Here is a 24,361-nt window from a genome sequence, read left to right as displayed (position 1 = left end):
TGATGCAGGAGGGTGCTGATACATCGGTGGTTGCAGCGTGCATTCCACGACGCTTTTCATATGGTGATTTCATGCCAGGTGATGAGGCACGAGCAGAGGAGGGCGGGGCTGAGACCAGCGTCTTCTACATGTAGAGACGATTACTCACACTAGATTTGAGGCACGAGTATTCGCAGATGCACGGCTATGGGAGCTGAGACGCACATACATAGAGGAGGCGAGGGAGGCAGAGATGGCAGCGGTGGCACGTACAGCATGCCCTCCTCTTCATCAGGATGAGGCTGGCCCATCTCATGCAGGTGATGAGGCTGGCCCATCTGATCCAGCTTTGCCTGAGGGCACACAGCGGACGGTTGGGTAGCGGGTCATACAGGAGCCACGTTAGTGTTCCACTAGAGGATCATATATGGAGTTATCAGATTCTGATTCAGGATGATTGTTTAGGCTTCACACATTTCTTGTATAGGGATGCACTTCTGCAGCATGATGATGATGATGTACAGATTCATTTTGGTACTTTCATGATATTGTTCTTACTTTTATGATGTATGAGCATTTTGGTACTTTCATGATGTTCTTCACACTTTGTTTATGTCAGTTTATAGTTTGTTTAAATATAACATAAACATTTAAAATTAGGAGTATGATTTTGAATTTCGAATATCTCAATTCACACATCTAATACATAAGGTATTTAAAAAAGAATGCCATGTGAAGTAATTGTAAACATTAAGCATTGAAAAAGTGTTCAAGTTCCAACTTTATCATTTTGAATATCATATTGGATTTCGTATATATCAATGCTTGCAATTATTACACTAAACCTAAGAGCTGTGCGAAGTTTCATCCCCATGTGCGTATTTAAAATTAAGAGTATGATTTTGAATTTCAAATATCTCAATTCACACATCTAATACATAATGTATTTTAAAAATAATGAAGTGTGTCATAATTGTAAACATTAAGCATTGAAAAGGTGCTTGCAAAAATGTATGCATTATACCTTCCACGTGGTGCAAACCAGATCAGTTGGAGACCAAATCTTGAGTGGATGTATTTCTAGGGTAGCCTAAGAGCCATGTGAATTTTCATCCCCAACAGGGTTTAGGATTTAGGGTTCAGGGTTCAGGGTTTAGGGTTTAGTCGTGCTAGTAGGGATTATAAAAATGTACACATTATACCTTCCATGTGGTGCATAACAAATTAGTTGGAGACCAAATCTTGGTTGGATGTATGTCTAGGGTAGCCTAAGAGCCGTGTGAAGTTTCATCCCCAACAGGGTTTAGGATTTAGGGTTCAGGGTTTAGGGTTTAGGGTTTATTTGTGCTAGTAGGGATTGTAAAAACGTATGCATTATACCTTCCACATGGCACAAACCAGATCAGTTGGAGACCAAATCTTGCGTGGATGTACGTCTAGGGTAGCCTAAGAGCCGTGTGAAGTTTCATCCCCAACAGGGTTTAGGATTTAGGGTTCAGGGTTTAGGGTTTAGGGTTTAGTCGTGCTAGTAGGGATTGTAAAAATGTACACATTATACCTTCCACGTGGCGCATACCAAATCAGTTGGAGACCAAATCTTGCGTGGATGTACGTCTAGGGTAGCCTAAGAGCCGTGTGAAGTTTCATCCCCAACAGGGTTTAGGAATTAGGGTTCAGGGTTTAGGGTTTAGGGTTTATTCGTGCTAGTAGGGATTGTAAAAATGTACGCATTATACCTTCCACGTGGCGCATACCAGATCGTGGCGCATACCAAATCAGTTGGAGACCAAATCTTACGTGGATGTACATCTAGGGTAGCCTAAGAGCCGTGTGAAGTTTCATCCCCAACAGGGTTTAGGATTTAGGGTTCAGGGTTTAGGGTTTAGGGTTTAGTCGTGCTAGTAGGGATTGTAAAAATGTACACATTATACCTTCCATGTGGCGCATACCAAATCAGTTGGAGACCAAATCTTGCGTGGATGTACGTCTAGGGAGCCTAAGAGCCGTGTGAAGTTTCATCCCCAACACGGTTTAGGATTTAGGGTTCAGGGTTTAGGGTTTAGGGTTTAGTCGTGCTAGTAGGGATTATAAAAATGTACGCATTATACCTTCCATGTGGCGCATACCAAATCAGTTGGAGGCCAAATCTTGCGTGGATGTACGTCTAGGGTAGCCTAAGAGCCGTGTGAAGTTTCATCCCCAACACGGTTTAGGATTTAGGGTTCAAGGTTTAGGGTTTAGGGTTTAGTCATGCTAGTAGGGATTGTAAAAATGTATGCATTATACCTTCCACGTGGCGCATACCAAATCAGTTGGAGACCAAATCTTGCATGGATGTACGTCTAGGGTAGCCTAAGAGCTGTGTGAAGTTTCATCCCCAACAAAGTTTAGGATTTAGGGTTCAGGGTTTAGGGTTTAGGGTTTAGTCGTGCTAGTAGGGATTGTAAAAATGTACGCATTATACCTTCTACGTTTGCAAACCAAATCAGCTGGAGACCAAATCTTGCATGGATATACGTCTAGGGTAGCCTAAGAGCCGTGTGAAGTTTCATCCCCAACGGGATTTAGGATTTAGGGTTCAGGGTTCAGGGTTTAGGGTTTAGTTGTGCTAGTAGGGATTGTAAAAATGTATGCATTTGTCCTTCCACGTGGCGCATACCAAATCAGTTGGAGACCAAATCTTGCGTGGATGTACGTCCAGGGTAGCCTAAGAGCCGTGTGCAGTTTCATCCGCAACAGATAAGTCCACGTGCGTATTTCATTAGTACGTGTGCCATTTTTCATACGTAGTCGTGCTAGTAGGGATTGTAAAAATGTATGCATTTGTCCTTCCACGTGGCACATACCAAATCAGTTGGGCACCAAATCTTGCGTGGATGTACGTCTATGGTAGCCTAAGAGCCATGCAAAGTTTAATCTCCAACAGATAAGTCCACATGCATATTTCGTTAGTATGTGCGCCATTTTTCACACGTCGTGCTAGTAGGGATTGTAAAAATGTACGCATTATACCTTCCACGTGGTGCATACCAAATCAGTTGGAGACCAAATCTTGCGTGGATGTATGTCTAGGGTGGCCTAAGAGTCGTGCGAAGTTTCATTCCCAACAGATAAGTCCACACGCGTATTTCGTTAGTACATGCGCCATAGCTTTGCCGCAGTCGTGCTAGTAGGGATTGTAAAAATGTATGCATTGTACCTTCCACGTGGTGCATACCAAATCAGTTCAGACCAAATCTCACGTGGATGTATGTCTAGGGTGGCCTAAGAGTCGTGCGAAGTCTCATCCCCAACAAGTAAGTCCACACGCGTATTTTGTTAGTACGTGCGTGAATTTTCTTAGTCACGTTTTTAAAATGTCCTAAAGCACAAAACAAATTACAACATTACTACTAATAAACAATTTTTTGTTTTACAAACACAACAAATCCCATTGAGAAGACATCGGACATCATGTATAAAATAGAATCTAATACAATGATGTGTATGAACGTGTATACAGCCATCATAGTGAAATACAAAATATAAGTCCATGAAAATTACAATGGTACGATCACACAGTGAGCCTATACATATCGAATACAAAAAAGTGTAATCAACTAGTGATACCCAATAAAAATCAATCTGATCAACTGATGATCCCAAAAAATATGATATGTAATGTGCTACTCCTCAGGATCAGCTCTCATGCCAATAGTTGCAAGTATGCTCTCGTGATCCGCCACTGCAAGGCGCCATCGTGGAGTGGACGTCGCCTTGCGAGTGCGAACACGACTCAAAGTAATCTTGATCCCAACAACAAGATGAGAATACATGTATGCCTCCTGATCCGCCATGTACTCCGGGAACTCAATATAGCGACCACGCCTCTGTATCTACTGAAAATAGTGGCCACCTACGATCATGCTATGAGCATTGAAGTGCATCCCATGACCATCCACTGTATCCTCATTCAGCGCACTCTTCAGCATAGAGCATCGCAACAAGTAATAATCCACACCCTCCTCATTGCCCTCCGAAGCAATAACCGCGAAGATATCACCAATACGCAAAATATCTGTAAGCTGGTCATAATCTCTAGAGGAACTGAATCCCGCATCCTGATCATCATATGTACCTCCTCCCAAGGCTGGAAGGGAGAAAGCACTTGCCGTACCCATGGATCAGCCCATGGTATCATGGAGCACCCTCCCCAATCATCATCAATGCATGCAGAGCAAAAACATGCAAACCGTCGAGAAAAGATCACGGGGTGAGACTCACCTACGCTCCTGATGGAATGGAAATCAAGAGTGCCAGGCACAGAACGACAATCAAAAGGCCTAGACCGATCAAGACTCCCAATGTCCATGCACCAAAAATACCGGCTCACCACCCTATTGTCACGCGACTGAAACGACGAGGTAGCACTAGTGGATAAGTGCTAGCTGCACCACCGCACCACATCATGTGCATCCTTGAAGCGATCGGTAGTGTGATGCAACTGGTATCGACGCAAAGCATGCTTCACGCAAGCACCTGCACCATCGTGCTCTCCCTTACCATGCCCTGTCTCGAAGTAGCTCCATGTGATCAGAATGCCTGTCTCACGATGCCATCTGCAGAACCAATAAAACTGTCTAGCGGATTTGAACTGACCACCACAGCCGTCTGACCAAATCCAGCGCCGCTGCCATGTGACACCATGATCCCTCAAGAAACTATCATGCAAAGTGAAGCAATGCTGCACAAAATGGGCATCATGCGATCGATCATCACTAATGTAGAAGACTCGCACAATGACGCATGAGTCCATGGTGCTATCAATGCCATCCACATGAGCCTGTGCATGACGATAGCTAATGTGCACAAATATAGCAACCTGCAATATGGCATTGAAAAAAAATATGACTATTGAAATAAAACAATATAATGAGGCGGGGAAAAAATCAATACTCAATCACACGTCACCTGTTCGGAGAAATAATACTCCGATTGGATCTCATGCTGTGGTGCAAAGGTGTAATTCTCCGCAAAGTCCACCATTGAGACAACCACCCCTATAGGAAATGTCCTCAAACATGCACGGAACTGACGATCCTCCCATTTCGCAGTGTGCGAGTGGTGTATGTAGCGGTACAGCTTCCCTCAAAAACTGTCAATGAATACAACACGTGGTGTCTCCTTCCCCCCAAGCTGCAACCTCCTCGACTGTGCACCACCATCTAATGTCAAGGTACAGTACTCATACTGCTGCCAACGAACCATCTGCACATCACAAGTATCTAGTGCAACTCGTGGCACTCTAGCAAAGTCATCACACAAAGTACACGTGCCTTCCACACAATCAAGGGAGTGGAATAAGGCATCACCATCTCGTGTACACAATATGGAATGAATGAAGTCGCGAGGGCTAGTAGGAACCACTTCCCTATGACCATCAAGGGAACAAAATACGTCATACATCAATCCAAAATCCACATGGTAGCGACAACAGCATGTGTCACGCTCCTGAGAGCATCGCACAAACCATGGCCTGCATCGCCAGTCTGGGTACACTCCAAAAGACATGCACCATGCTCAATGTACACACCGCATGACACCCTCTTCTGCAATGCCTTCTTGAACACCGGGGATGCTCTGCAATGCTCCTCCCAAAACTGTTGTATGAAGGACCTAGTGGAATCATCCAACAATCGATCGCTGCGAGGTGCACGACCACTCGAAGCCCAAAGAGCATCAGTCTCACTATCCTCTAGACTCTGCCTCCTAATGATGCCTGCTCGCAATGTGCGCGGTGCAATCTGAAGAAGACGTGAAGCGGTACGCACATGGCCTATCATATGAGGTCTACTAATGGCAGCCACAATAGCACGACGTGCTGCCAAGGCATCACTAGAGTTCCTATGCTTAATAGAAGCATAGGAACGTCGAACACTGCTAAGTACCTCGCTAGATACAACCCTATCTCTATGTGCACCAAGACCAGCAAGCCTCCTACACTCTACCAAGTCAGGGTGATCAATCAGGGACGTGAGAAGAGAAGACTGCGAAACTGGCGTGAGGTCACAAAAAAAAGACTGCACAATCTTGCTAGTACGACGACGGATAGTGGACTTCGGCAAGTCACGTCGTGAAGCAACACTGCTGCTGCAAGGTGGGGCAAGGGGATCAATGGGAGATGGTAGGGTGGATGGGGGAAGGGAGGTGCCAAGCGGAGCGGGGGGAGGGGGAGGGGGGAGGGTGGAGGGGGAAGAGGTAGAGGTGGAGGCCAAAATGTAGGTGGCTAGGGGAAGGGCGGAGGCTAGAGGTAGGGGAGCGGATGAGGATGGGGGAACAATGGAGGTGGGGGTGGGGGTGGAGGTGGGGGTGGAGGTGGGATGTAGAGATAGAGCTGGAGGTGGATCAGTGGTGGCAGCGCGAGCTCGAGCTCTAGAGGCTCTCTTGCGCTCATGAGCCTTCCGCTTGCGCTCCTCGTCAATGAGATTTGGGGGGGGGGTCCTACATCTTTCACGTCTACTAGCTCTACGGCTTTGAGAACCCATTCTCAATGAAAGTAGGATGGAAGGTGTGACAAAGTGATGAGGAGGCAAGAATGGCTAAGAATGGGTGAAATGTACCAAAGCATGGTGTCTTATAGAGAGCCTCAACTCATCCACTAGATTGCTCTTAGATTGCTCTTCATTATTATTGGTGGAGAGGTGCTAAGATTGAAACTAATTGGCTAAGTTTTGGTGCTAAGATTGAAACTAATTGGCTAAGTTTTGTACCTTCAAATACCTCGATCGAGGTCTGCTATGCCCAGAGCCCAGATCATATACCTCGATCAGACCATATACCTCGATCGAGGTATTCAATGCATTACGCATGTATAAACCTCGATCGAGGTATCCCTAGGTGTCCTCGGTTATATACCTCGATCGAGGTATTGTATGCCTCACGCAGGTCATATACCTCGATCGAGGTATCCCTAGGTGTCCTCGGTCATATACCTCGATCGAGGTATTGTATGCCTCGCACATCATCATGTGTATACATCTGGCTGATGTGGCACCATGCATGGTCATGATGTAGTAATATAGTCTCTTCCATGACATTGAAAGGTGATGTGGCATGATGAGTTGGCATTCATGAGGTGGTACATTGAGATGGCAAATTGAGGTGGAGGGATTGGTGACGTGGCAAGGTTGAGGAGGTATGCCAAGGTGGCATTGTGTGATCACATGGCTCATGATGTGGAATGATGAGGTGGCACATGTGGCAGCACGTGTGGCAATGTAAGGTGACGTGGCAAGGAGTGATGTCACATCTCCTTGGTGAGATGGCACCACGTGGTCTAACAACGTGGCATGGTTTTGATGACTCAGCCTTCCGCATGGGTAGCATGCAGACTCCAAAGGCTTGCCACTAGGGTCGGTGATGCTCCTAGCCTACCTCACCAAGCCTAATACCAAGCCTACCTTGTCTTGGTATTAGGCTTGGGTGGCCCTTTTTCCCCCACAAAAGGGAGATTTCATTATTGGAGGCCATATCGTACGTTTCCCTTACTCAAATTTAACCAAAATTTTTTCCTCTTATTCATCATGCAGAGGACTAAAAATATTGACATTTTTGAAATGTTTGGTCATATTTGAGAATTACTAGATTTATTTTTATTATTCTTATCCTCTAAGGAGTAAAAGTAAAAATTAAACTTCAATCTTCCTAAATCTAACCGTTGGATTTGGGATTTGATGATTCAACCACACACCCTTATGTGCCTACTAACCTTCCACCGAATTGGATTTGCTTAATTATTCAAAATACTAAAAAAATGTGGTGTGCTACTAAAATGCATGTATTTTATGACTTTATTTATTATAAATAATTATTTATAATTAGATAAATCATTCAAAAAATTACCAATAAATCAAGTTAAGCTCTACATAATGGAAAGAGACCACTTACAAAGTTTCAATAGCATTTAATCTAAAATGAGTGAGAAATTTAGAATTTAATATGACACTCTCTGTTCGTGACAAATGTGTGACCACCCTGGAACCATGCCGTGTGACACAAAGAAATTTTTTGTGTGTGCATCGAATTTTCGATCAGACTATACGATTGTGTGCACAATAGCAAGTGATGTTGTGTCAGAAGACTTTTATCTATTGGTTCCTTTCTCACTATCCATCGTTCTCCCCAAAAGGGCTGATGAGGCTTCAGAGGACTCAAAAATATCTATCAATCAAAGTTTGATTGTTTCTTCTATTGTGTATCCATAATTTGGATATTCTATATTGTACATCAAGGCAACCTTCATTGTAGAAACATTATATAATTCTTGTAGCATTGCTTGAATTTGTTCTCCATGGATTGTGCTCCATGTTCCGAATGTCCTTCTACTACGTTTTTGAAAGAATGGGATGACACACCCTAGCCCTTTGACCTTATCCACAAGCTCTTGGCTAGGCTATATATGATGCCCATGTGGCAACCTTATATGCCACCCACATGGTAGGCACTCTTTCTTCTCTTTCTCAACCATTGTTTGCTGATAAGGTTTATGAATCCCCAAATCTCCTACTAGCCAATCAAGCCATATAGCCTCCTTGTAACCCTCTATGGCTGCAACATACTTGGAATCTATGGTAGACAAAGCAACACACTTCTATGTGTGAGACATCCATGAGAATGCACCACTTGCAAAGGTGAACACATAACTAGAAGTGGATCTCATGCTATCCACATGCCCTACATAGTTTGAATCTGTGTACCCAAGTACACGTATCTCTCCTTTGCCAAAGCAGATGCACATCTTCTTGGTACCCTTCATGTACCTCATGATGCACTTAACTGCATCCCAATGCCTCTTTCCTTTTTCTTTTTCATTTTTTTCCAAAAATGAGGGTTATATTATATTATCAAAAAATTTATATACAACTGCGCGTTATCGACAGAAAAGCTTTCTGTGATATGCAAGCATACTATCAAAACATAGAGGCATGAGTTCAAACGCGTAGTCCTTAGAGATACCCCAGAACATGATCCGATCCATGAAGATGGCATGCTTGTAAGCTAAACATCTATTCCAATTCTTCTTTGACTTCAGCAAGAGTTGAGACAGAGAGGGATTAGGAGCTGTAAGAGTAACCACAGAAGCTGGTGGAGGAGCAACATGATTGCACATTCTTTCCTTGAACTCTTCAGCATTAAGTGCTTCTCGACAAACCTTGTATGAGTCACTGGAAGGATCTGCGCACGAGGTTGGTCTCTTGAAGGGATGCACATGAGAAGGCATGATCAGATCCACTGACGTAGCAATGACACTTGTTCCCACAGCAGTAGGGAGAGGTGACATAGGAGGAGCTGAGAAGGGAGGAGGAGGAGTTAGCAAAACAAAGGGGGCTGAGGCTGTGGAGCTAGGGTTGGGGTTGGGGATGGGGCTGGGGCTGAGGTGCCATTGTTCTGCAGAAACTCTTCTTTTTCAGCTTCCACCAACTCAGCCAGGCCTTGGCAATGCCTCTTTCCTAGATTAGCCATATACCATATGGATTAGCCATATGCCAGCGCCTTGGCAATGTCTGGTCTAGTAGCTATCATAGCATACATGATGCACTTAACTACCTCCCAATGCCTCTTTCCTAAGTCAGCCATATACCGGCTAACAACTGCCACTGCAAATGCAATGTCCATTCTAGTAGCTATCATAGCATACATAAGACTCCCAACCACTGATGCATAAGGAACCTTGGCCATCATGGCCCTCTCCTCATCTGATTTGGTACTATCTTCCTGACTCAATTTCACATATGGAGGAAATGGAGTACTTACATATTCCCCCCCCCTCCATATTGAAATGCTACAACACTTTTGTAACATACTCATTCTGTGAAATCCAAAGGAGTTTCCTACTCTTACGTGTGATGCGCATACCAAGAATATGATCTGCAGGTCCCAAATCCTTCATGTCAAAGGCCTCATGCAACTTGGCCTTCAATGCATTCAGCTTATAAGTGTTCTTGCTAGCCAATAGCATATCATCCACATAAAGTGCCAGGAGTATCAAGCTATTATCCTTAGCCCTTTTAGTGTAGAGGCAGTGATCAATCTCACTTCTTCTGAAACCTTGGGAGTGAATGAAAGCATCAAACTTTTGATACCATTCTCTAGGCGCTTGGTTATGGCCATAGAGACTCTTTTTTAGTTTGCAAACTAGATTCTCTTTTCCCTTTTGTGCGGATCCTTCCAGCTGTACCATGTAAATTTCCTCATGCAGATCCCCATGCAAGAAAGTTGTCTTGACATCCATTTGGAATATCCTCTCCTCTCACAAGTCCAAGTATGCATCTAAGTGTGGTCATCTTCACAACTGGAGAGAAGGTCTTATCAAAGTCCACAACCAAACGTGCCTTATACTTAGACACATCATCACATGTGACCTTTATCTTGTAGACCCATTTACATGGCAATGTTTTCTTTGCATGTGGCAAAGAAACCAAGTCCCAAGTCTTATTTTTCATGAGTGAATTAATCTCTGATTGCATACTGGATTTTGCTCTAAAGTATGAGGGGACATGAGCTCCCTCTTGTGATCCCACTTGTATTACTAAAAATCATGAGAGAGATACTCCCCACCATTGTTAGTCTGTAGGCATTTAAGCATTCTATCTGACTAATTTTCAACCAAATCCAACCATTTATGAAATACCTGGAACACATCGCTCTTTGATTTATCATATAAGCCCGCACTTTCCTAGTTGCAGCATTCTACGTGACTGATTTTCAACCAAATCCAACCATTTCTGAAATACCTGGAACACATCGTTCTTCGATCTATCACATAAGCCCACACTTTCCTAGTTGCATCATCAATGAATGTCACACAGTATTCAGCCTTGCCTAATGATCGGGTAGGCATGGGACTACATATGTATGAATGCATCAAATCAAGTATTTCAAGCTCTTTCTTTTACCTTCTTTTATGGCTGATTTAGTATGCTTCCCATAGAGACAATGCTCACAAAATTCAAAGTCAGAAAAACTCCATTGCGGTACATAACCCAAATAGCATAAGAGTTTCATTCCATTTTGGCTCATATGGTGCCCCAACTGACAATGACACAAAGAAGTACTTGGCTTCTCGGTTATTGAAACAATGTGATCAGACACCCCTGATACATGTAAGGGATACAATGTCCCACACTTGTCACCCCTTACCAAAACCATAGAGCCCTTCTGAATTTTCCAACTCTAAAAGCCAAAGGTGCAATGATTGCTTCTAGCAAGTTTTTCTTGCTCGTGCTACTTCTCTCAAGCGTCTTGGAAGCTAGATGGAGGGGGAAGACCTTTAGAAATGGTAGCTAGACTCAAGCTCATGGTTCACAAAAGATAGCATCAAGAGGACTTACAAAATGGCTTCAAAACGCTCTCAAAGTCTCCAAAATGCTCACAGAATGACCCAGGCTGGTCCAAAATACAGAGTATAAACACCCACGAGGTTCACACAAGGAAAAAATGGCCACCATAAGGAAATTTCATATTTCCTCTCAAAAAACGTTTCTTTGCTTCCAATACCTATAGGCTTGCAAAACCACTCTAGGATCTTCCAAAACCACTTAGAGAACTTTTGAAAGGTTTTTGCAAGGTCTCTGCACACCAGGACGCAGGTGAAGTCACCCAACATAGCTTCTCCTTCCTCCCATAAAGCTACAACAGCAGACTTCGGGCTCCATGCACACACCTTGGCTCAGCTAGAACACCCGCGCTCGATAGCAATTGAGAGATCTCAACAACGAAAGTGGAATGGAAAATGTTGAGAGGAGGAGAGCACACAAGAGAGAGTGGACACTCGTTTGGTGGGTGCAGAACACCCTAATCTTCTATCTCATCCATATATATGTGTGTGTGTGTGTTTGAGTATTGTACATAACTGAGGTAAAGGCACAGTGGCCTTTAACCCCCACATAGACTTACTATGTAGTGGACTCATCCAACTGTAATCACAACATTAAAAAGCATGCCTTTGGGTTCCACCAATCTCTAATTTGCTATACATTGATGGGGCAATTTTTGGAGCCTGAGAAATGACTATACAAATCACATATGTTGTATATATCACATCTAGAAGTGCCACCAGTAGGTAGGTGAGAATAGCACTACTAGGCTCAAATTTAGGCTGAGATGGATGAGCTCTAGGCATAGAATCGAGGAAGTAGCAATAGAGAACCCATGAAAATGTTTGGTTTTGATTTTGTAAACATTCATGATTTTTCTAATATGATTTTATGAGAGACCTTGATTTTGCAGGAAGTGATGATGAAGTGCTCATGGCTACTCACGGCGGATAACTACCTTGCCCATAGACTTCTGATTGTGAATCTGGCCTTTGCTTTTGTAAACAATCATGATTTTTCTAATAGATTTTGTGAGAGATCCTAACTGTAGGAAGTGATGAAGAATTGCTCATGGCTACTCACACAGATAGCTGGCCTGCCCACAGATTTCTTCTTGTGAATCTAGAGAACTAGCAACTTAGTACAAGTGATGAGGACGATGGAGACGGAGAGAAGGACTAGAAGGCGAGTGCACTCTATTGGAGTATTTATGAAAAATTTAGTGGTTGCATGGCGTCTAGAGGATCAGCTAGTTACACTCTGGTCTTGTGAGTCACCTGGAGACATTTTGGGTGCATGTTAGCTAAAAATAGATTTGAGGTAGTTTTTTGCATGAAGTGCTGCTTTTGGAGGGATTTAAGGGTCCCAAAAGATGAGGAAGTCATGTTTTAGAGTGACGGGATGATTTGGGAGGCCTAAAGGCTATTTTTGAATGAGAAACCTTGCACAAGAGAGCCGTGAGAGTTGCTTCATAGCTACAGTCTTCACAAATAGGCGAGCAATGCATAGATCATATCTAGAGCTATACATAGAATATTAATGTGCTTCCTAAAGCAAGCTGTAGAGCCAATTGAGAGCCATAATTTTTAACTTTTTATAGTGCATCAATCTGACTTATGTATAAAAAGTTATCATTTCTACAAAAGGATTGGCAGGTGATGGAGACATATTGCACTGGTTATTGGCTCAAGTTTCTAAGTGCTGTTGTGGGCTTGTGTACACACATGCAGGAAGAGAGTTTGATATGTTTTGTGGTCTAAGGATTCTTGTTCTTGCGCTGAGTCTAGTGTTGAGATTTTGGATTTTGTTTAAAAGAGTGTCTTAGTGCTACTAAGAGCTTTCCGTAGGTACATCAGGTTGCTAGCTTAGAAGCTAGAGCTTTCATGCACTGAGAAGCAAGAGTTTGGAAAGTTTTCTAGAGAGTTGAGGAGCCAATGCGTGGACACGTGATGGCAAATTGATTTACAAGATTAACAGTGTAGTAGAGACATGTTCAAAGGTTCTGTGGGTAGCTGTTGTTTAGTTTGAGTAGTAGGGAACTTCCTATCTGATCCTATGGGGGTTCTACAAGTTTTGCAGCTTTTCTTCACTATTGTGTGATTTGATGATTAGATTACCTTCTTGCTTCAGAGTTCTCAAATCTTGTGGTTTATAAGCTATGTGTGTGTATGCTCAGGTTCTATATGAAATGTGGCGTATCTTTAGTGCTATAAAGGCAATTTCTTCATTGCTCTACCCATCCTATCAACATACTCGAAACTAGAGGACTTTAAATATTTAGCTTCATCTCTTTACCAAAGTCTATGGAATGAAGCTCACTTCTGATCGACCATCCACAATGACTCTCAAAAAAAAATGTTTCTTTATCTTTGCCATGATTACTGGGACTACCTTGTCTACCATGGGAGTGTCAATCACTGGAATGGTGACCAAGGAATCAACCATCAGTGTATTCTCCTGTATCCTAAGATTAAGCCGCTTGGCAAAACTTCCCGACATTGAGGAGTCTACTGTAGAAGTTTAGCCATAATTAATATTACCTTCATATTTTGGAATGTCTCCCAAGCTTTAGTGACCTCAGGACTTGGTGCGCCATCTTGTCTTAGTTCAGGGTCTAATGTGCTTGATGAATCTTCTTTCAGCTCAACAATTGTCTTTGAAACTAGGTTGTTTCAATTAGGAGCTCGATTGCAGAAGACTTATCTTGCAATCCCTTGGCCAATTTGGACACCACATAGATCTATTCCTTCCAATTAATATCACAGGTTGAAGGCATTGCTTTTCAACGCTAGTCACTAGTCCCCAGAGACTGAGTGCTTGCATTAATTTCAACTGCTTTTAACACCTTTGTGAGGACTACTTGTCCTAGTTGAAAAGCATCTTACCCTCGGTGGGCCTCAGTCTTGGCACTGACCTCTGTCATCGTGGCCTCTACCTCTTCCTTGTCCTTGTTTGGGCCTGTGTAGGTGCTCTTCTTTTCTTGAGCAACCTAATTGACGTTCGTTGTGTGTTTGTTGGCGTACCCACACTCCGAGCGATCGTGCTTGAACTTGGTACACGCATGAGAGTATTTGGCTGTATACTCCTCCTTGGTGTGCCTATGGCACGACCACGTGTCATAGGTTTGTCACACCACTTTTCATTGGTTCTGGATATACACATCTCTTGTTTTGCCTTCTTGGGTTTGAAGGAGAGTGTACCCTTCTTCATCGATGCCGTAGCTCATCTTTTGCAATGTGATACTCTCGATCCAAGGAATGCCTCGCCTCAGGACTTGGTGCTCGCTCAATTGGTCGATGGCCGCGCTCATAGCTCGGCTCATAGCCGAGTCCTTAGACGAACTCCAATCCCGACTCTCCGTAGAAGAATGCTCGAAGTCTTCACCATGCGACAACTTCGAGGGTCCCTTTGTATGCCGCTCCTTGGCATATCTTGGTTGCAAAGCTGGGAATGTGTGAGACACATTTTGAATGTCGTCAGCGATACACGGCTGCGTGAGAAGAGCACCTGCATCGAGGCCGTAGAAGTTGGCAGAACCATAGAATTGAACGCGGAGCCAGGATGGATGACTGATGGCGACGACTCAGGGTAGACGATGGCCCCATCCATCCAGACACCTATCGATGCACAGGTCTTGAGAAGCTGCAAGTCATCGTCTGACACTCAAATTACTCGCTTGTAGTAACATGCTATTCCAAGAACTCCCATAGCTCGTTACCCAGCAACATGAGCTGATGCAATCATCGCGATGATTGCACTCATGACTAGCAACTACTGATCGTTATTCCACTCATGTCTTCCACTCAATTTCTCAACTCTTCCCCAGTAAGATCTCCAAATGTTGACAGACTTTTCCTCTCTCTCTACTGGCTGATGATAGCTTGGTGCTTGGTGAGTGCTTTGCTCTTGGTGCTCGTAGTGGTGCTCACCTCACAAAGATGCCCTCTCTTGCACTCCTTATATTCCTAACACTCAATGTCCTATCGATACTTGGACGTGGGAAATTGAGCGTGTCTACTTGAGTCAGTCACAAGTGTGGATAGAATCGTATGGAGGGAAGAGAGTACGTTCTAAGATAACTTGTTACACAATAGAAGGGCTCGTAGCCTGCTATACAAACAGCCTTAGTTGCAAAAGGATCAACTCTCAATCCCTCTCTTGCCTCAACTAAAACACTGGCTCCTAACACAAAACTTGCAGCATCAGTTGGACCCAACAAAAATTGATGTCCAAGTCCACCCATCCTACATCAGGTTTGATACTTAAACAAAAGGAAGTCAGTCACCCGCTCGGCTGTGTGATTCTCTTAGGCTTCCATTGGTAACTTGCCTCCCCACTTACCCATTCTTGCAAATAATCACCTACCCTGCCACTCAATGGCTCTTCTTGGCGGTGCCTGGTTACTTGGATACCTGAGGGTTACTTCGGTAGTCGAGTTTACCCAGTTTCACAAGAGAACCCAATTCATCCTCCAATTCAATCTACAGCATTCCCTCAACTTTCTAAGGCACTACTTGCACCAAGCTACTTGGTGCAAACTTATGGCTTGTAGGAGAGCACAAGTGAGTGCATAGGGGGGAGCAAAAGAGCTAAACCATGAATAGCTACCGAAGTTTGTGAGGCACACGTTGTTTTGGAGAGAGTTGTACAACAATAGGAATAACCAACAGCGCACAAAAGTAGTGACCTACTATGATGCAAGTTTTGTACTTGATTTTATCTCTCTATACACAAGATTTCCCTATACTATTGTTTGTCATCTTTTCGGATTTAAAGTGTTCTTCATATTGCTTGTGTGCACATGCATTGATGTGAAATTGTGGGTATGGTATCCTCACAAAGTTTTAACATAAGATGACTTGTGGTCAGGGTTCATCTTTGATACAAGGTCGTTATTCTATCTATATGGTGTCTTGAGTTGGATCTTTGAGCTAGAGATTCATCTCTTCCAACACCCTTGGTACCTTACTTCCATATGGCACACAAGCCGTAAGTGATTTCATACCAAATATTAACAAGGGTGGCATTCTACGGATAACATGTCTCTCCCGCAACATGCCACCCAGATGCTCCAAGGAATGATGCTGGCCAATGAATGATGCTGTGGCCACCCAGATGCTCCAAGGAATGACGCTGGCCGCATGATCATCCAAGGAATGATGCTGGCCGCATGTCTTCCAAACATTGCCCTCTCGTGAGAACTCGAGGTCTTAACAAAACAGAGGCACTGAATCTTGGATCTCTTGGCTCGTGACATGGTCCCCATCCACCAAAAAGGCAGGGACTATTATCTCTATGGAGCAAGCATGTCACCTCTATCAGCCAGGCCAACATACCCCACGCGAACACTCCAATGGATCCATTCGCATCCTCACAATAATACGAAGGACCTACCAAATCCTCTGGACCGCAGGGCAAATCTTCTTCAGGCGATGTGCGATAATCTCCAGCTCTCCCACTGGGCAACAGAGGTATGTACCATCTCTCCGCATCTGCTCCATCCGTGGTCTGATGGGAAGGCCTACGTCAGCCACCAGACAAACTAAGTAGAATATCTTCCTCAGCCAGAAGCTGGTTTATAAACACAAGTAGATCCTAGTGGAGACCTCATATGGCACCTTCTCCTCAACCAATGTTGCTCTCGGACAAGAATACTGACCCATACTCTTTGTAGAGCATGGGGCTGTAAGGATGAGTCCCAACCCAATGGCAACCTTCTCATTGTGACAATAAAGAATATCTTCCTTCTGCATGTTTCCTAAATCTCACAACAAAGCCAGAGTCAGGAATCTAGCTTGCTCTTACATTAGCAATAATATTTTCAACTCCACCTCAAAATTCTTAATGTGTAGGTGAGCTTATCCACATAAAAGAACAAAGAACCTCATCATTCTCAATCCAGCTGCATCCAGGATCCTCTATCGCAGTGCAGCCTTCATTTCTTCCCTTAACTTTGATACCTCCTCCAACATGCCAGCTCTAGCATATATATTCATTAGCACGACATATGCCCCAGCACCTGCTGAGTCCCAGATAACTAAACGTGAAAAAGCACGTCTTCCAAGATCTACATTTCCTTGGCTTCTGCATGCACTAAGCAATGCTTTCCACAAAGTAACAGTAGGTTGAATGGGCATTTTGTCAATAAAATCCTCTGCTTCATCCAAGAGCCCAGCTCGGCCAAGAAGGTCAACCATGCAGGCATAGTGCTCAGCTGTTGGATTGACTCCATGAGCTTTACTCATACATGCGAAGTGATAGCAGCCATCTTCCACTAGGCCCCCATGGCTGCATGCAGAGAGTACGGAGCTAAAGGTGACCTTGTCTGGTTTCATACCTGTGAGAAGCATTTCCTCAAAGACAGTGAGAGCTTCCTTGCCAAGCCCTTGTTGAGCATACCCCCCAATCAAAGCATTCCATGATACTATGTCCAGGTCGCACATCATGTTAAACACATTGCGAGCATCAACTATACTCCCGCATTTTGCATACATGTCAATAAGGCTATTCCCAACAAAAGCATCCAACCGGTAGCCAATTTTCTTTGCAAAGATATGAACCTGTTTCCCCCTGTCGAGAGCTGCCAAATCAGAACATGCATTTAAGACACTGACAAGCGTAACACTGTCCGGCTTCACACCTTCTTGTTGCATTCCTTCAAAAAGTTCCAAAGCTCTTGTGCCAAAACCTTGATGTGAATAACCTGTAATCATGGCATTCCAAGATACAACACTTCTTTCAGGCAGTTCATTGAACACTTCCCACGCAGATTCTATTTTCCCACACCTTGAATACATGTCTATAAGAGTACTTCCTAAAAAGACATCAGTTTCAAAGCCACTTAAGATGACAACCGCATGCACCTGTTTCCCTCTTTCCAAGGCTGCCAGGCTGGCGCATGCTTTCAGAATGTTAACAAATGTAACGCTATTAGGCTTCACACCTTCGTGCTGCATCTGTTCAAAGAGTGCTAAAGCCTCGTTCCCACCTTCTTCTTGAGCATAACCTGCAATCATGGCAGTCCATGCTACCACATCTCGTTCGGTCATTTTGTTGAACATTTTCCGTGCATAGTCTATGCTACCGCACTTGATGTACATGTCAACAATTGTACTCCCCACAAACACGTTTGACTCAAATCCACTGGAAGTAACATGTCGGTGGATCTCTTGGCCTTGTTCCAGAGTTGCCAGGTTCGCACATGCTTTCAAAAGGCTGACAAATGTAACATTATTTGGCTTCAGACAGTCACTCCTCATTTGTTCAAACAATGCAAGAGCCTCCTTGGCAAGCCCTTGCTGAACATATCCTCTAATCATGGTATTCCAGGAGGCCACATCCCGATTATGAATTCTGTTGAACACTTGGCGTGCATCCTTTGTGCACCTGCATTTTATGTACATGTCAACAAGTGTGCTCCCTAGAAACACGTCTGACTCAAGGCCACTTTTGACAATAGATACATGAAGTTGCTTTCCTTGTTCGATGGCTGCTAGGCTGGCACATGCCTTAACGACAAACACAAAGGTGAATTTGTTTGGCTTCACATTAGCCTGTTGCATTTTTAGAAATAGATCAACAGCCTCCTCGCATTGTTCTTGCTTCACGTAAGCCGAAATGATTGTAGTCCACGAAAGTACATTGCAGTTCTCCATTCTATCAAAAACACAACGTGCATCCCAGACACTCCCACATTTGGCATACATGTCAATGAGGATGCTCCATAATAAAATTTCCGATTCCAGTCCACTCGTGATCATATGGGAATGAAGTTGCTTACCATCAGTGATGGCTTTCAATCTGATAAATGTTTTCAAAAGGGATGCATATACGCCAATGGAGGCAGGAATGCCTTGCTGGATCATAACATTCAAGAATCTAAAATGTCTCCCTTAAGTGGCCCTCCTGAATTAAAGAAGACACAGCCGGACAACAATTCACAGGAGAGAAGACATGTAGCAAGGGCCTCTGTAACGCGTGGGTGAAGGCTGCATCAGTAGCAACGGAGCTATGTGAAGGCACTTGACAATGTAACCTCTAGAAACACGCAACCAGAAAGCTCAGGAATGCATCGTCACCTGCAATCAACAGAAAAGACCCAAAGATCTACCAGCTGCAAAATAGACAACTGCTTAGAAACAATTAATGGCACTCTAGGTTTTAAACATCTCTTGTGCCAGAGAAGGTCTAGACGAGCCATTGCCGACGACAAAGACATGCACAAGATTGTTGAGACCGTTGGCAAACAAGATGTAGAGCGCGAAGACCTGCGCAATCAGACAGGGCTACATGCGGCCTGTCAGGTCACAAGTCGACCATCCTGACGCTATCTCGATATTCAGCATCTCCTTAATGGGTATGATGATCAATCCAGTGGGGAAAGCTAAAATATCATGAAGCCATTACTAAGGGGGACAATTCGTCACTCGAACAAGTTGTCTGCTGCCTGTTCATGAAGCACTTGCAGCAGAAATTAACGTATTCAGCCCGAGTTTCATTCATTTGATTGATACAATTCTTTTGATAAAATTAAGCAGCTCTTCTACTTCTTCATTTTGGGCATTTTGACGGTCATTGCTTCACGCTTAAGATTGTAGTGTGGTTGCCTTAACCGTGGATTGAAACAAGAACGTGCAAATGAAGCTATACCCTTCAATATCCATGTTCTATTCCGTCTCTACCCGTTGCTTGTGAGCATATAGGGGTGGCACCATGTCTGCGGACGTGTCACGTCCCCAAACTCTTTGTCCGCCCCCAAATTGATCTCAAGACCTGCGTCCCCCACCCAAGACTGCTTTCACAATAGGGCTCCAAATAACAAGAGGCACAGGGTGCCGAGCGCACCGCCCTCCAACAAAATTTAAAAAAACAGGTTTTCCTTCTCACATCTCTCGAACGAGGGAGACGGGAGGAGAGGGAGGCAAGGGGCAAGGCGTGACTCAGTGGAGGGCTTTTCTACACTTTAGGACGTCTGCTTTAGACGGGTACCTAAAATGGCAAGTTTTCGGTTACTATAGCCTGCCCTTAGCGAGGGAGTGCTAATAAAATCGATGGAAATCGGAACAAAAATTTGGAGGGGCCCGGGCACGGTCGTTCATTGGACTCACGTGGCGAACGGGCACATGGGTCTGAAGATGCAAGGCAGAGGGGATGCATTTTTACTAAGCAACACACCATTTACTGATTTGCGAGCGGACGACAAATCGGTGGGCAGCTACTGTGAAACCCCGCATAGGCCACATGCAATTGGCATTTCTTAGTTGTGCGTGCATGGGGGTGGGGGGGGTGTAAGGAGGAATAATAATAATAATAAAATAATAAATTTGAAGTACGAAGCTAGGCTAAATGTTTAAAGATGCGACAACCCCAAATGCCCTTGTGTTGAAAGCTTTATTTGATTTTCAAACCAACTTTTTTTTTTTTTCAAACCTACCATGACAAGCATGCTCCTTCTAGAGACATCGAATGAATTTCTGATTCTGACACTTTGATGGTACCAATAATACACGGTAATAGTCTACCTTGTTTTTTTCCTTCATTTGCCATGGCCAAAAATAGAAAAAAAGGATCATGAATTAATTTTAAATTTTGCCCCTCCAAGGATCTATGGAGAGTCCACTAAAATTTTTACTATTGTTTGTAAACGTATTGATTTGATGAGTAAAAAGTCATGTTGACTTCATTAGGTTGTGCTTTTAGTGCTAATTAGGTTTATTAGGGCAACCCTAATGACCTAACCCTATTTAAGAGTCTTTAGGTTTTTTTTTTGTGCTTTCTTTCTGGCGGAGGTCTTCTTCCTGCCTGTACCTTTCTCTTTCATCTACTTTGAATGTGTTGAATGGCTCCACCCCAACGATTCATGATTCTAAAGGCTTATGTTCAATGACTCCATGCCAATGAAGAAGATTCTGATGCAGATTTTGTTGTATTTCTTGACAAACGGCAGGCAAATACTTTAAGGGATTTGTTGTTGTGAGAATTTCTAACATCGAAGATGACCTATCGTTGTGATTGTGCCTTGTTGTATCGTATATGGTTGTGCCTTGGCATGCATCTTTGTTTGTTGGGATTCCTCACATAAGCGATTTCTCTGGCATGGAGTAATTATTTGCATGCAATTCTAAGGATGCTATTAGCTACCGCTTCATTGCACACAAATTTGTCGCTTCACTATAGACAATTTTCATCTCCACAAATTCGTGATGAGCTCAAGAATAAGATGTCAATGAAATGAATCAAGCATATTTTCACAAGTTGTAGTCCGGAAACAAAAATACCCAATTTTCATCTCCACAAATTCGTGATGAGCTCAAGAATAAGATGTAAATGAAATGAATCAAGCGTATTTTCACAAGTTGTAGTGCGGAAACAAAAATACCACCCTTATAATCCATTACCACTCTTATAATCCAATAAAAATTAGACCTATTGAATGTAGAGATGTTGGCATTGTATACTTTTGAGCAATTTGGTTAGCCAGAGATAATTTTGTTAGCTTTGTTTCAAACTCCAACTATTTTGTACTTCCTAACATATTCAAAAGTATTTAGTCCCCTACGATGGCACGAGGTAAAGGGAATAACTAGCTTTGCGGCAGGCAGTCTTTCCATCATGGAGCAAGTAACTACTAGCTCAAAATTGAAGATGAATCCTTATATTTTATCAATTGTTTAAGGAAAAAAGAGAATGAGTAAAATAGTGGACATGAGATGCGACATAGGGTTCGTTAGGACCCAATCCTCCCTGCAAATGTCAGGGGTGGTGATTTATTATTGTGGAAGCTGAAGTCACCCATGAATAAGGCGATACAATAAATCCTCATTGCAGTTTTTACAATATTGTCACATGGACTACAACCATATGAATAAAGGTGTAGTCATCCTTCAATCTTGCATCCATATTGGATTTCCTTGCTCCCTCGCATCAATAACATGCATTAAACGAGAGGATTGTTGTAAGAATTCGGATTAAAAACATGAAATTTGAATGGACCAATAATTGAAAATATTTTATATTATAATACATTATATATAATTATTATAACCACACATAGTGTGGGCAGGGAGGCAGCGCGCTTCCTTCTTCAAAGAGTTATTATTCGAGGGAACGAGCCCTTCCCTTGGTGTGGAGATAATGCCAAGAATATTAGTGCAAAGGATAAGTCTCATGAATGGATAAGAAACTAGCATATTACTTGAATGTCAATAGTCGTAATTATAGTCAAGCGTTGAGAGATAATAGTCATAATCGTAGTTGAACGCCGAGAGACAATATCTAAAAAACTTGCCAATACCCTGAGAGGATCTGTGTGTGTCCTTGAGAGGGATGATTCCAACATTCTCAGATCGTTTAGTAGACTCTAGACAGCACAAAAAGACAACTATCATTAGAGGAAGTTCGAAGTAGAGCACATAACATTCTCACTATCCACTTAGCCAGTGTTAGGTGACTCTCCAACCTCAGGAAAATGGGAGTTTGATCACTGTAGTAAGTCGAGCTTTTATGCTTGTGAGAGTAGAGCATAAGCTCATCACAAGGCTCTCCAAAGCTTCACATGCCAATAAGCTTAAATTTGCAAAGTCGAGCTTTGATGCTTGTGAGAGTAGAGCATAAGGTCATCGTGAGGCTCTCCAAAGCTTCACATGCCAATAAGCCCAAATTTGCAAATCAAGTAGACCATCTAATCTTCAAATCGAATAGGTTTGAAACGTTTATATAGTCTTTTTATTGTGAAAAGCACCTATGTGCTTTTCGTGCCTTAGTCAAAAGCTTAGCTTTTACAACAAATGAAATCAAGGGCATAAGATGTTAAAAACCAAATCAAGGGCTTAGATTCATGACACATGGCTCAAGGGGGTGTGAGAAAACCCAAACATCTCCCTAGGCTACCTGCTGCTATAAAGAGTTCAAGATACCATTGGTACTACATATGTGATGGCGGTTTAGTTCATAAATTGTAATCACTTGCAAGGAATATTAGTCCCCAAAGAATTGCTCATAGGTGTTGAGCATTCTTCATAGTTTTCATCTACAAAATTCTAGATGAGCTCAAGAATAAAATGTAAATGAAATGAATCAAACGTATTTTCACAAGTTGCAGTGCAGAAACAAAAATACCACCCTTATAATCCACTACCACTCTTATAATCCAATAAAAAGAAGACCTATTACATGTAGAGATGTTGGCCTTGTATACTTTGAGCAACCTTGGTTAACTAGACATAATTTTGTCAGCTTTGTTTCTGACTCCAACTATTTTGGACTTCCTAACATATCCAAAAGTATGTAGTCCCTTACGATGACACAAGGTATACACCACCTTATTGGATAGAAGCATAATGCAAGAATGGTTCACTTGATGAATTGTAGTCTAGTTGGAATCTTGTAGAACATTATCAGAGCACAGGAAGATATCCCCCATCTGTTCCTAAATTGCAGGTCTTTTAGAGATGTTTGGGATGCGGTTCACAAATAGTTTGGTTTTTTTTAATCAACTATGCTTGCCTACTGCTAGGTGATAGACCAACAAGATCCCCGAAGAACTGGAATATCATGTGCAGTGCCATTCTTTGGGCTCTATGGGCTCAGAGATGTTGAGCAGATCTGTCGGAATTATGTTGGTCTTTTTTTACTATTGTAAATACGGTTGACTCTATTTTAATATAAACCCGCATTTTTATTTATTAAAAAAAGTATTTAGTCCCCTACCATGAGACAAGGCAAAGGGAATTAAAAACCTCAAGATACTATTGATATTTAAAAAGGCTCACATGATCGATTGAGGATTTTTTTTATTATACATAATTAAGTGGAGGTAAGAAATGCATTTCTCATTGGATATGTTGATAAAGAAATCTACATGATGTAAGCAAAGATAAGCAACCTTGCAAGCTATAGGCCGGTTGTCCTTCTATGGATTGAAAGAAGCAGCAAATGCTTCGAATGCGCGAATTGCCTTCCAAGCCATATATGGTTTGAAATGGGAGCATGACAGGCTCGGATATCTTCTCATTGACATGGGAGACCTT

At 42.9% G+C, this 24,361-nt stretch overlaps 1 protein-coding gene across 4 annotated transcripts; it reads right to left on the bottom strand.

Moving 5' to 3' along the window:
* Nucleotides 1-16,203: 16,203 nt before the first annotated feature.
* LOC147893717 (pentatricopeptide repeat-containing protein At1g11290, chloroplastic-like) lies at nt 16,204-20,277 on the bottom strand. Of its 4 annotated transcripts, none has more exons than XM_087386590.1 (2): nt 18,277-20,277; nt 16,204-18,036 (listed from the first exon to the last, which is right to left on the bottom strand). In XM_087386590.1, exons 1-2 carry the CDS (start codon nt 19,196-19,198, stop codon nt 17,252-17,254), a joined length of 1,707 nt encoding a protein of 568 aa, XP_087242716.1. In that variant the 5' UTR covers nt 19,199-20,277; the 3' UTR covers nt 16,204-17,251. The 4 variants fall into 4 exon arrangements, with proteins under 4 accessions (XP_087242716.1, XP_087242714.1, XP_087242712.1 ...); XM_087386588.1 differs by having other exon boundaries at nt 16,204-19,411; nt 19,601-20,277; XM_087386586.1 differs by having other exon boundaries at nt 16,204-19,779; nt 19,983-20,277.
* Between the last annotated feature and the right edge of the window lie 4,084 nt (nt 20,278-24,361).

The sequence above is a fragment of the Dipteris shenzhenensis genome, chromosome 15 (genome assembly GCF_047967505.1).
Source record: "Dipteris shenzhenensis isolate YYH24624 ecotype China chromosome 15, Dip_SZ_1.0, whole genome shotgun sequence".
In the NCBI taxonomy this organism is placed as follows: Eukaryota; Viridiplantae; Streptophyta; class Polypodiopsida; order Gleicheniales; family Dipteridaceae; genus Dipteris; species Dipteris shenzhenensis.
This window is presented reverse-complemented; position numbering and strand designations above follow the sequence as displayed.